General features: G+C 36.4%; 1 protein-coding gene across 5 annotated transcripts in view; it reads right to left on the reverse strand.

Moving 5' to 3' along the window:
- The window catches only part of GAS2 (growth arrest specific 2), a 104,250-nt gene that overhangs the window by 14,792 nt on the left and 75,027 nt on the right, over nucleotides 1-14,431 (reverse strand). The window contains exon 8 of one of the 5 annotated variants that reach the window (XM_067296241.1): nucleotides 11,883-12,123. The exons of 3 other annotated variants lie outside the window; for them this stretch is intronic. In XM_067296241.1, the coding sequence (XP_067152342.1) occupies nucleotides 11,998-12,123 (126 nt within the window). In that variant the 3' untranslated portion in view covers nucleotides 11,883-11,997. Of the gene's footprint in view, nucleotides 1-11,882; nucleotides 12,124-14,431 lie in introns of those variants that run through there. One more of the 5 variants, XR_010884115.1, reaches the window with a different exon arrangement.

Consider the following 14,431-nt stretch of genomic DNA (forward strand, 5'->3'; position numbering starts at 1 on the left):
GAGATTTCCCAAGTCATTCTGCTACAGAAGATACTTAGAGACCATGAAATAATGTCTCACCTTCTTCAAAAGAAATAATCAAGTGAAGAAATTGGAATTTTTCCCCTTTTGCATTGTGGAAATGCAATCTCCTCCCTCTATTTGCTCATGGCAAGAGAAGCGAATATGCTTGATATAACAGCATAAAAAACAAATGCATATGAATGGAAACTAATGAAGAAAATTACCTGTGCCATTAGTTTAGGTCCTGATTGAGTGTATATATATATGTAGAGAACCAGTAGAGGTCTAGTTTGCAAAGCTCTAAACTGTAACAGAACAGGACCTTAGCCAGTTTGCATATACCTGAAGAAGACAGGATTTGGCTTAGAGGGTGAAACCACAGCCCCATTAATCCTGCACAATGCAGACAACTTCAAGCCAATGGCCAATTGACCTCTGAAGGTTAAGGAGAAGGCAAAGTTGCATAAACACATCTACAAAAGAAAAGTACTGGGCAAGGTCAAATTAAGGTATCATCTGCATTACAAATATTGCACTTAATGAAGATTAAGTCTTTATTTCTGTTTTCAGAGTATAACAGACTTATTAAAGTAGTTACTCAAAGTATTCCTGAATAACTTTCTGAAATCAAGATATGTCTTTGGATGTGAATTGATATAAATAACATGAAGATCTCAGACTCTCACGCTCTTGATTAAATTTTCCCTTAAGCCTTGCTTCTCGTTTCTTTCTGACACAGTTTTATGGAATTTGGGAATAGTGTGCTTTTGGTGTCTAATTAACACTAGATGTTGGTTGCTGTTTAGAGAAGAAAAAAAAAAAGAATCCTGTGTAGGCGAGCACTTTGTGTGTGAGAAATGACTCAGATGCAGAAAGAAGTAAACACACTTGTTTATTCATTAGGAAACAAGTGAATTTCTGTCAAGTGGAGGCTTTTGTTTCTTGGATCAGGAGGAATAATGTCAAGAAAAATTAATTAGATGTGGTATTCGCATGTTCAGAATGGCATTTTCCATTTCTTGAATATGTGACAGCATCATGTAGGTGAAGGGAATGTGCATTTGCAAGCACTTTGGATGAGATTCTGCATCAGCGCGACTATGAGGGCAATAAGGGTGGCAGAGTTTCTTGTTGCTTCCCTTCTAGATATTTACACAAGGTCCAGCCACAAAGTAGACCTACTCTTTATCAGTTGAAATGTGGGATATTTAACAGAAACCCAGCTGCTGAGCAGTTCTAGTGAGAGGACTGACTCATAACAAATATTTTACACAAATCTCAGCGGAAAAGATGATATGACAAATAGATTAAATATGAAAAAAGAAATCAGGCAGAGGCTGTGAGGTTAAATGAAAGGAAAAGTGTAAACTGGAATATTCTATGTCTGGAAGGACACATGGAAAACCAGATGTTCTAAAGTCAAATAATTGGAGGGAGGGGAAGACTGCATCTTTCAGAAAAAGCAAGTCAGAAACATGAGCATGAAACTGGCAAAATGAACGTGCATAAGCATGTGCCAGCATAAGCGATTGTTTAAAAAGAAGAAAAAGGCTTTATTTTTATCTTTGAATCAAAACATTTATGAATCTTAACTGTAAATACTTAAATGTTAATTCATATTCCTATAAGCATTCTGAGCCTTGGAAAGTCTCTCTTAAAAACAGATAGCTAAGATGATGATTCTTTCTCACTTACTAAGCAAAGTAATTTTTTTCTCCTCGAGGAATGCCACTAAAATCAAATATTGGAACAGTGAGATACTACTCAGAATGAGTTAGAGAGGCAATATCTAATAATAAATAAAAATATATGCAGTTAGGCTAATAAACTATGCACCAGTTTAAAACAAAAGACTCTGTAAATACAAAAGGAATTTATTTTACCCAGACTATTAAAATTCCCCAAATTTACTTTCCCTTCAGGATATTAATTCATTTACAGAGTGTATGGAGTGATAGTCAATTTAGATTTTGCCATTGACTTTACTGAATCTAGGATTTCACCATACAAGTGCGTGGGTTGCATGTGAACACACTTGTGTTACAGAATTTCAGAAGCACTAGAAAATGTTCTTTTGAACCTTGAAGTGCCATCTGCTTCCTAGCTATTTTCTCAAGACTCATTCTGTCTCTCATTTCTGAATAACAGCCTCAAAACAGCCAAATAAAGAAAATCAATCTTTCCCTTGATCAAATAATAATAAAAAAACCCTTTTTCCCGAATTTCCCTGAAATACAGAATTCTTTGCAATGCCTGCCTATGGAAGTGATACAAGCATAAGAAGTGACATAGACATGTTACAAGTTTAGCACAGGTTGATTTGACTTATCACATGCATCCAACCGCAGCAGCCTGTACATTACCCTAACTCCACTTGTATTTATTTTAACATTCCAAATTGCTTGAAATAGTGTTTTTTGGTGCTACTTTTCAGCGTATGTAAGATTAACACAGAAGCTAGAGTCAAAATGCTTAGTTTGCTTCCTTCATTGTTTGTGCATCGACATCCTCAGGGACACCACTACAGCAAGGCCAGTAATAACTTCCCTTTAGCTGTGATCTTTGTAATATTTGTCATGAAACTGACTGTAGGTTGTTTTTCACAAAACAGTGTTTTCCTCAATGGGTGAGAGTGGATTAAGTGTCACAGAGCCACTCTTACCTTTACAGACAGCAAACCTAGAAGAATGTTTTCAGAGGCAATGTTACAGCAGGAGTGTACTCTAAGTAGAGAAAAACAAATCAGTGGAATGTGGTTTCTCACAAGTGCATAGGAAAATAGACAGAAGGGATATTTCATTATTAGAAGTTATTCCTTTAAATCATTTGACAATCAGGCATGTTATAGAGATCGGAAAGTCTTGAGCAGAACATTTAAGTAGCTGAGCATCTTTGCTGAAATAAAGCTTTCAGGAGCTGTAATTACATTTTTCCTATCACACTGAGATACTGATATCAAATGTGCATGAACACCAATTGCTCAGAGCCAGAGGGTGAAATCTCTGTCTTACCTCCAACAGCGGGAGTTTGAATTGCACTTCACATAGATTTTAGTTCACTAGAGGATGTTTAATATCACCTACATCTAAGTGCAGTTCACACTTCTCCCCATAGTTCTGGTCCCCAAATTTCTTTTCTGCTTGCATGCCTGGTTTTTTTTTCCCATTGAAACCATGTTGTGCTGGAGAATAATATATCCATCTATCACCTCTTATTGACCTTAAGATGCTGCCACTTGGTAAGAAACTGATAAGAAACATGACCCAGAAATTTTAAAATTATGTTTAAAATATTTTGTTGTATCCAACATTCAAAATTAATATCAATTGGGATAGGTATAGTAATATCTTCAAGTTGACTTTTAGTATTTCAGTTTACCATACTGAACCCAATGTCGTAATATTTTGGGAAAAAAACATCAAAATCCCACACCCTGACATTAAGCAGGATGCCAACAAGGGTGCCTACAAATATTCCTTCTGGCTGGCTTCCTGAGCTTCTACAGACTTGGTGTCAAAGTGGCTCAGTGAGACAGGATGGATCAAGAATTGGGTATATGATTGGCCATTGTTAAGGTTTGTCTGACTAACCTTCTCCATGACATTGATAGAAAAGCATGTGTTAGTGGAATAAATTTATCTCACACCCTTCCATTTACTTTATCTAATCTCATCATCTGAAAAATCTAAACAGAGTCAGCTTTTAGCATGAGTTTGTACAATGTATAACATGAGAGAACTGATCTTAGCTACTTTTTACACTTTTCTGCAGAACAAAACCAGAAAGTATAATGTTAATACATTGTGAAACATAAATGCTCCATTTTCTTATACTGCAAACTGAATGTGAAAAAATATCACTTTGCCTTCATCTTTAAATAAAATGATGTAAAACAGAATAATTTATTCACAATTTCCAAATTTCAGGATTTTCCATATTTGGATCTGGTTCCAATCAGTTTATTTTCAACCCTTTTCAGCTAAGCAGCTATTTTCATAGCTGTGCTTCCCATGCTACAAATACAAAAGTACTTAAAATAGAAAAAGTTGTTGCCTGGAGCTGCAAAAAGCTGTGCACAGGAAGAAGACACTTTCAGTACAGCATAATGTCTTACTGAGTCACAAAATTTAAACCTTAGTCAGCCATAGGAAGGTATGACAGCATCAGCTATCACTTACACAAAGAAACGTGATGACAAAGCATAGAAGCATGCTCATCTGTTCATTAATAATTCTCTCAAGTGTGTCACTCTTAAGGCAGAGCACAGACCTCTTGTTTCCAGTACGGATATCTAAAAGGGTAGGCATGTCCCTACTTTCAGTTTCCTTTCAGGCTTACCTTTAGTTTGGAGAGATTTTGAAAAAAAATCATTTGTCTCTTCCTACAGCCACAGATTTGATTTCCACAACCTGAATTGTGACAAGTGGGAATCATCACTGGCAAACTCGAAGCTGATGGCAACAGCTGCAAGAGCATCTGTCTGGCTTAGATGCCCACCATGAAAAGCCTGCTGCTGGACCAAGGGAAGTTCTCAGAACCATAATGTCCACTGCTCCATCTGGCAGCATCTCTATGTTGCCTCCAATCTGCACTTTAATGAGATGACCTTGCCTTTAGAATTTACATACTAAGTTGTTTCACTGCATCTTTTCCCAGGAAAGCAACAATAACACTCAGAAAAGAAAAACTACAAAGCACTAAATTCCTCTCCAATGATGGCCCCAACAAAAGAATGCCAGTAAGATTTGTACTGTTCTGGACATTCTCAGAACACATACTTTCAGCAGCAGAAGTTGCCTAGAATCTTTTCAATGAAAAGATCAATAATGCCTTTATTACTCAGACTCTAACTCTTCACAGTATTGCCTTCAAGGATGGCACAGGGCTGGGGTGTCTGATCCAGCCCATGGGATTAGAAAATATATACAACAGCAATAATATATTCCACTTCCTCAAATTTATGTGAGATATCTAGTTTTAATTATAAGCTCTAATATACATACAGACATCTTGCATGACCTTCAGGAAGTAAGTGTACTTCAATTCTATACATCAAATAAAAAGACTTTTTTTTCATCCTGTGCACTGAGTTGCGGGCTATTCAGTGACCGGATCTTCAAATACACACAGATAAAACATCTCCAGTAGAAACCAGAGTTTCTAATAACTGCTATAAACCAGTCAGTGTTATCTATGGTTGAAACTAAAAGCAGGTCCTTCTAGGAAACACATGTATTATCATGCCTTCTCACTGAAGGCTGTCAGGTAAAATTAGACCATGCTTATTAATCACCTAGCTACCTACATGTGTCTGAAGATGCAGAAGCTGTACTGCACAATTCCAGGGTGCACTAAGCTCCCATTTCACTGTGAAAGCATCTTATAAAAAAAAAAAAAACAGTAATTACAGTGATGATAGTTATGAAGTTTAATTAAAAAGTAAGAAGTCTAAAACTGGAGAAGCTCCAGTACACTGGCCTGGCTGAGATCATGTGCCAAAAAACAGAAATGATTTGAGAAGAGCTGTAATACACTCAGATTCCATTTATTCCTGGGCCAAAGAATTAGTGTTCTTTTAAAAAGCTTTTAAAAGCAATACAATATGCTACACAGACATAAAGTCATTTGTCCTTGGTTGCTTAGTGATCCTCAAATGGAGACATAAAGAAATTCAATGGGCCTTTATTCTGTCTAATTCAAAAGGTTACATATTACTGTCAAGCCCCATCATTAAATATATTTAACAATTCAGTCCGTTAGAAGGAAACAATCCCTTTATACTATTCTCTATGAAAAAGACTCATTAGAATGTGGCTATGTTGTCAATATTGCTTTCAAAACCTCTTGTAATGGCAACAGAAATTAGTAAACACCACTGGGGTACATGTATCATCTTTAAGAGTGAGTTACATCTCAATAATTTAACCCATCCTTTTTTTCCTTCCCCTTTCCTCTACAGCATGTTTTTTTCCTTCACTTTTCACATCTTGGGGCTATTGGGAAATCTGTTCTCTGTATTACAGGTGAGAAAAATTGAATGCCACCTAAACAACTGAAGCACAAAGAAAAAGTACAGAAAAGGACAAGGGTGCAAGCCTTTTTACAGATGCCCCATGACAACCTAATACTCCAAAAGGGCAAGGAGAAGAAAAGAGGGAACTGTTCTTGCCACACTGTCCTAGCACTCTGGTAACCTGAGGCCAGAGTACTCCTCAAATAGGCGCAATACTCCTTTGCCACCAATGTAGTAGGGACAGTTGCTTAACATTTACCCTAAGGTAAAAGACTGCACACAACCAGTTGTTGTGGAGTAACTGCCATCCTGCTAATGCATACCCTATTCTATCACAAAGTAACTTGTTCATTTGCCCAAAAATCTTAGTAGTATAATCTAGCTCTATGGAGAGGTAAATTAATTCCCAATATATTGAAACAATTCTTCTATTCTGACTCTCCTCCAAGAAATCCTGGACCACGGAGAGATGGCTTGGCCTCTGATTGCTTCCACCCATGATGTAGTACAGCAGTAGCTGTAATTCCATCTCCTTCCATTTTCTCCATCTCCAGCAGGAACTTTTCCATCACTCCAGGCTCCTTCTCATTCCCTTGATGAGTTCCAGAGGAGCACCATACTCTGTTAAGCACCTTACACTCTCACAGCTTATCGCAGGCAGTAAGGAAGCTTTGCCCCTCCTAGATTCATAAAGTCTGTAGATGGAGTATGGTGAAGTAAAAACATGAGTTGACCAATATTTAAGATTAAAGGTCATGATATGCAGATCTCTACATTCTGTATTTCCTCTATTACTTGTCCTCCACATAGTGAACCAATAGTAGTTCAACTGACATTTAACAATACTTAATTATACTAAATATCATGGTGTATCATACAGTAATTCTAACAACTAATGTTATTAGAGTAATTCCAGTCCAAATTTATATGGGCTTTTTTACACATAAAGCAGTTGTCTTTGAAACAATACAGCATCTGTATGCTTTATTTCACTTTTTTTCACACAAAGTTTCTGACTTAGTCCTGAGCTTCAACAGGGCTCTGCACTATAATTATCATATATGCATCTCGCTCTAATGTCAATTCATAGACATCATCCCTTATTATTTCTTTCAATAATACAATTTTCTCACTGTTGTCAAAGTCTAGCTCAATTTGTTTTCAGATCACAATATGCCTTTACTTATGTGGCACAGTCTTACATACAATCTTTAAATTTATGTAAGTTGGAAGTAAACAACACAATAAGAGCATAAATATTACCTAAAACAGAGAAAACTAAGATCCCAAGTGGTAACTTGTGTGGTAAGTAAATGGTAAGCCAGCTTCACCCTGCAATATAACTGCTTACATTGACCTACACTACAAGTGGCACAACTATAGCTTATATGGGAAAGTTATCCTGAAGAAGAATCCTCTGGTTACTAGCACATATAATTTAGAGAAAAGGCTTATGAAAAATAGCTGTGATCTGACAATATTCAGAAAACATTACCATCACTGACAAATTTTATTCACAAGAACTGTCATTATTCTCTCAGATACTTGAGAAAACCAATGGAAAGCACAAGTACTCCAAGATATTGATTGGGCATCTGTAAAGCGCCTCAGACTCCTTCTGTTTTGTGATTTTTAATTACATTGGAAATCTTAGTCCCTATGCTTTTAGACAAGATCCAAAAGACAGAGAACACACAAGTCTCAACATTTCTTTTCCACAATTGCATATAAGAACAACTTAGGGCAAGACCAAAATGATCAAAACAATCACAGATGTCCCAAAGAAAAATGCAGAGACTTGGAAAGTGTCCTCTACCCCCAGCCCATTTTTTAAATCAACAGAGATGCATGTATAACCAAGAAAATTACATTTGGAAAATATCTAGAGACACATACTGTTATCAGATCTTGCTAAAATTAAGACCAGGTATTATTCTTTCAAATAAACAGGCCTGATTTAAACTTCTTCAACTCAATGGATTTCATTACAATATCTGCTGATTTACACTGGTGTAAATGAGGGGAGAACTAAGGTAGCATAATTTCAATAATGTTTATATTTAGGCTTAATTTCCTTCAAACCATACAAAGCATCCTCTCAAAGTTTTCAAAATGATGTCAGTGTAAGTCTATGGTGTATGATGTTACAAGGTTGGAATGAAATGATGTCAGTACAAATCTATGAAAGCAACATTGTAAGCAATGACCCAAAGCTATATTAATGTGTTTAAAAAACCGCAAAAACAACAATCCAAATGCAATAAACAACTCTGAATAAAATTAAGATGATATTACAGACCAGAAATGATTTATCTGACATAGCAATCATCAGTCTTGACTATAGATACTGAGCCAAACCCAGTCAAGTGCAATTTGTAGTAGATTAGCCGAATTCAAATACAGCAAAGTTCAAGTGATTGCAGCTTGCATGGAAATGTTTAGGTCAAATTTAGTGGGAACATAAGTAACACTGGAAATTACATACTGGGTGCAACTCAAACTGGAGAAGAGTGCAAATGGAGAATTTTAACTTGCATGTTATGTGGACAAAATTTACTCCTGATATAAGGTGGAAGCAGGAAATACACACCTACTTATTCTACTAGTTTCTAAAAACAGTCTTCCAAACACAAATTAGAAGTGATGTAATTGCATTGATAAGCACATGTTAACACGTGGCGACATGGCTGCCATATCTATCACTATTAGCTGCTTTTCTTATTCTGCCTTTCTCCTTTCTGGGACCAGATTTGCACGAGTAGTCACATTAATTCAAAATTCCAATGTATTTGAACTTTAAATGGGTTTACTCTGGATTTACAGCAGTGTAGCAGAATGAAGGATCTGCATTTCAACTTACAAAAGGTTATATAATAAATTACATAATTTTACATAATGAAGCTGTCAATTCTGTGTCACACACAACTACTTTGTCACAGTCATTACATCCATTTTTGGACCACCCTACCAGCACCCCGTATGTAACCTACACTACTATTCCATCAATGCTGAACATACAATGATCTCGACTGTTAGAGATGTTAGCTAATGTTCTGAGCTGTAAATATTTGAATCACCTGATTTTTCTGGGCATTTCTGCTAAAACTAATTGTCCAGCCCAAAGTGAAATTCAGCTGAAATTGTAGTCTCATTTGGCTTGATGTGAAATGCTGACTTTCTAAATGGTTTTGACATAAGACAATACATTTTAAATGGATATAAAACTGGCAAGATTTACTCTTCTTAATTTGGGTGACAAAAGAGAAAATAATGAAGGTTTTGTTCTCTTCATGTCTGCTTTGACAGCATGTGTGATACTAACTTTCTGCCTAATCCTCACTTTTCCATGGAAGGATCCAGGAAAAAATCATGGTAATACTATCACTTTTGTTCTGCAGAATTCCAAGTTTATCTTTGGAATGAGTTTTGGGACAGTTTACTGTACTATATTTTTGTGGAACTCGTGAGTGGCTGACAAGGTGCCAAGCCCTGAAATCCATTACCAAAAGCAGATACCAAAAAAAGCCACTTCCTTGGTGTGAAAGTTATGATAAAGAATTGATGGGGTCAAAGGGAGAAGCAACCTAACTTAAGCAGCATACAGACTTCTCACGCAGTGCTCTTACTCTTTGGGATATTTAATAACTTTAAGACTCTGATAACTCTCTCAACACAAGAATGAATTACCTGAATTTAGTATTAGTAACCTAGTTTGGTTTTGATAGCTGCCAGCTGTAACCTGATGGGACTTAAGTTTAGTCACATGGAAATCCCCTGTTGTAGATATTCTAGTATGTTGGATCTCTTCGCGCTCATCAGCTTTATATCTTTCTGCAAATACCAGAAGAAAGATCTTTTTTAGGCTCTGGCGAAGATCTTGGAATGGGAAAATGTATTAGTTGCCAAAAAGGTACTGATTACTCTAACAGAGTGTCCTGGAATCTCTACCCTTTTCCTTTTAATATCAAAACTTGATTCTGATTTAGAACTGAGCCTTCTGACAGAAGATGTTTCCTCAGTAATAACTTGTGTATAGGTTGACTATACATGACTCTATTGACTTAGAGTACAAGTCAAGTTTCAGTTACTTGGAAGCACAAATAAATCAATTTAAGTTTTATATCATTTACTCCTATATTACAGGTGTCAGAGTGGGTACACACAGAACATACAGACAGAAATAGTACTTCTATTGCATGTACACTTTTTCACCATAATTTCCATGGGAGAAACTATAGAAAACTACTTTTTTAAATTTAATTCTTTGTTTTGGTAGGAAGAAAGCTACCTGTAGACAAACACAGTATGCCACTACTTCTCTACATACTCCATCTTTAGCTTTCGCTTCCTTCAGAAAACTATCTTTTGCTTACTGTTGGCGTAATAGATTTTCCTCTGACAATTCTCCGATAGAGAATTTCATGAATGTTTACCAGAAGATCTTGCACAGTGATGACATTTATTTGTATGACTGGTTGTGGTATTTGTGAGGTGATCATTATCCAGAAGTGCCTCAGTAAAGCCTGAAAAGGCTATGGAAACATTCTTGGCTGAAATGCCTTCTCCAATATTCTCTCTCGTTCACTGTTGCTACAGCTGAACTGTGGGATACAAAGCACTTCCTATATTCCAGGTCTGTGTGGTGTGCCCTGACCACATCTCAATCCATGACAAGATAAGACTTTTTTTTTAAAACTTATCTCACCTCTTGCTTTCTGGTTTCCACAGGAAAGAAGTCACAATGGCTCTAGCTGCATGCTCAATCTGGACAGTCAAGAAACCATATGTGTTCAAAATTACATCTATTTCAGAATCTAACCATGATCAGAGATGACTAGAATGAACCAGCTGTTGCAGTTCTTAAAATGTTAGTTCACTCTATAGATCTAAATCCCTAAAGCCTTGCTGCATCTTACTGTGCTCTATTAGTCCATCCACAAGAATGAAGTAGTATAAAGATATATATATAATCTAAGCATGAAGCATGATAATTCCCAGCTTCTTGGAACTGCATATGGAAATCCTACAGATGTAACTTATTATTAAACAATGAAAATGAAGTACTTCTTTCAAATGAGATAGTAAAAGCAAAAATCTTCAAGCCCAGATTCCTGCAAAGAAATTGCAACTGCATGACTAGGTAGATACAGATACTAAGATCATATGCAGTGTGGAATTTCAATAAGATGTACATAAATACCAGTGAATTCAGGTCTTTCCAGCCATACATGCACCAATATTGGTGATGCATTTCTTATGAAAAACAAGCAAACAGACAAAAAAAACAGATCCAGCATCAAGGATGCTGTTTGTGAGAAGTCATTTTCCTTATTGGTACTGGGCAGATTGATTTCTACTGAATTCTTGTGCACTGATCTTTGTCTTCACAATGTCTCTCATCATATACTATTTTGTAACTGCTTCTTTTCACTATAGTGTATATGTTCTGTGTTTGCATAAATTTGACTAGATTAGAAAGTAGCATATAGACATAATTATTCCCAAATCAGTGCCAAAACCCACAAGATGAAATCAACATTCACTTCTTATATTCACAGTATTTCTAAAGGGCACACTTCTCCCTTTTAATTCTCCCTGGTTGTCTCACTAAAATAAACACCCAAATAATTATATCCCAAAATACAGATACCAGAAATGGTAAGAAGAGTGTATTGAATTCAGTTGCTTGTAAATTCTATAATTTGCTGCAGGTTGCAGCAAAGCTTCTGTGAAGTAACTGTGATTAAATATTTCTTAATGTCACTGTCCTTGAATAGTGTAAAATATTTTTAAAAGGTATACTGAAGTGAAGGAGAAAAAAAAAAATTCAAAACATGAAATTTCACAACTTTATTTTCAAGGCAGAGATTTGGCAGGGTGAGACAATGCCAAGAGGAGGGGGACACATTCAGCTCAGTGTCTCTTTGGGTCCAGTTCCAAAGTCCAGTCCACCTGATTAGCCTGTGTGTGGCAGTAGAAGGTTAGCTAGCCTGAATTTGCTTGAAGCCATGGGCATTTTGCAGAGCAGTTAAAGCAGTAATTACGCCTTTAGAGTGGGTGGAGAGCTGATTCTCAGAAGGAGTAGGCTTGGGATGTTGGGGGAATGGCTAAAAGTCAATGGTAAACATTAGAGAAGGATTAGTAAATCTTGACCACCAAGAAAAGGCAGAGGGAATAGTTCTGGATTTGCACTAACTTACCTTCTCATCCTATATCCTATATAGTTGACAACCGGACCTGGAGACTTTGCTACTCGCAAAGTATAGCACAGATTGAAAACATATAGCCACCGACTGGACAGAGAAATTGTACCTGGAAGCATGTGTAAGTGTGTGCGTACGTTAAGAGAAGTTGCAGTCTGACATTCAATTCCACTACAGTGACTCCCCTATACTTTGATCTGAGCTACAGTCGTTGTTCAATAAATCAAGTGATCAGCTGATTCTACAGCTCTTTAATGTATTTTGAACTGATATCATAAAAATTTTAGTTAGGCTATGGTTTCACTGAAAGAAAACTGTGGCGCATGGGTGTATACACCCCCCCATCCAATACACACATAAATAATAAATAGACAAAGTTCACAGAAATTAAACATAGTTTATAAAACAGACAAAAGTTCCTAAATGCAAAAATACGTGTTTGGATGGTGGGTCAACTGGTTCCTAATATATTTTCATAACACTTTTTTCAGTTCTGTATTACTACTAAAGCCAAAGAATTGTGCTCAGTTGTAAAACAAAACTTTTTTTAGGCTGGGGAATCTATAAAGCTAATTTCAGCTTTCATTCTAAAAAGACTTCTTTTTTCTTTAAAAACAATTCTTCTTATTAGGATAACCTTGAAAATGGAAACCAGTTGTTAGAATAAGATTCTGTTAGTTTTAACTTCTTTTATGGTCAAGCGTAACCCCAAGCAGTAGCCCTAGATAGATACAGAGTCACAGAGATCTTCCCCTCAGATTAGCACTGACAATGCTAAGCATTGAGAACTTCCTCCCACATTATTTTCTGCCCAAGACATATCCTGAGCAGGTACTGTGAATTTGTAACAGTTAACATGAATGACTCCCTCTCTTGAAGATGACAGTATGAAGAAAATTAAGGACACCTATTTTTTCATTACGTCAGCCCTGATTACCTGTATAGTCTTATTTTTCTATCTGATTCTTGGCTTCTGTATTGGCAAAACAGGGATATTATGTAACAATTCCTGAACTATTAAATGTCAATAGATTAATATTCCCTAGAATCTGCAAAAATTTACTTGATGGCTCTAAGCCAAATACAGCCAGACTCTTGGCTTCACAAGAGAGTGCATTGACCAAGAATGGTTAAAAATGTTTTATATAGGTGTAGATACATTGCCAGACCTGGATCAAACCCTAGCTCTCCACATTTCCTGCAGCAAAGATTTCATACCACAAACACCATACTACACTGTAAAAAGCTCTGACCATGAAGACATCTCATCTGGCTAACTCTCAGGCCAGGTTTTTGGACCAAATTGAAACCACGGAAGAGGAAAGACAGAGGAGTTAAAGAACAATAGCCAGTATATTAAGGACATTTTGCAAATAAAATGATTTTCACTAGCTGAAACAAGGGATCTGGATACATAGCACATTTAACACAAGGTATTTCTCCTACTATTCTACACATATTTAGACAGCGTGCTCCTCATTTATTGGCAGATTGCTTTTTCTTACTAGTTTTATTGTATGGATGGGATTTGCTAAAACACTAAGAGCTGGCTTAACTCTACCTAAAGATTTTTGCCATTGATTGCAAGGGAAACCTATGTGCTTGTTAAAGACTAAGTATTTAAATTACAGTACCTAATCAAAAATTTTAAGAAGTTTTCCATTACCTTTTCTTCATCGGAAAATGCATTTGAAAATGAGGCCAGTGAGACAGAAAACCCTAAGCAAGTTAACAGCATTATACCTGAATCCAGGAAATACTGAAATAGAAATCTTTAAACTAGACCAGGTTTTCAATGACTCATTCAGAATAAGGGTTTATGCTCAGAGTTATCTTATGTAGGGCTTCATTTTCTACAGCATCTTTTGCAAACACTGTATTTGCTTTAAACAAAAACCTACAAAAAACAGATTAAAGAGAAGGAGGGAGACTTGAGAACAATGTACACTTTCAGCATGCAAACACCATGATATCATTCTTTGGCTTGCTAATATATATACTTTGGGAGAGATGGGGGGGGCGGTGAGCAGAACCAGGGTTCTTTGTACCCTCCCCCTTGCCCCTCAGTAAATCACAGGGAAGCAGTTAAGTAACATGAACCAAGGAGCAAGAAATTAGCACAAACAGCATAGTCATTTCTGAAAAATTGGTCTAACTAAAATGCCAGACCGTCATTTTACCTGATTTATTTGACTCTGGTTAAAAATTTTTA

The sequence above is a fragment of the Apteryx mantelli genome, chromosome 4, assembly GCF_036417845.1.
Source record: "Apteryx mantelli isolate bAptMan1 chromosome 4, bAptMan1.hap1, whole genome shotgun sequence".
Taxonomy (NCBI): domain Eukaryota; kingdom Metazoa; phylum Chordata; class Aves; order Apterygiformes; family Apterygidae; genus Apteryx; species Apteryx mantelli.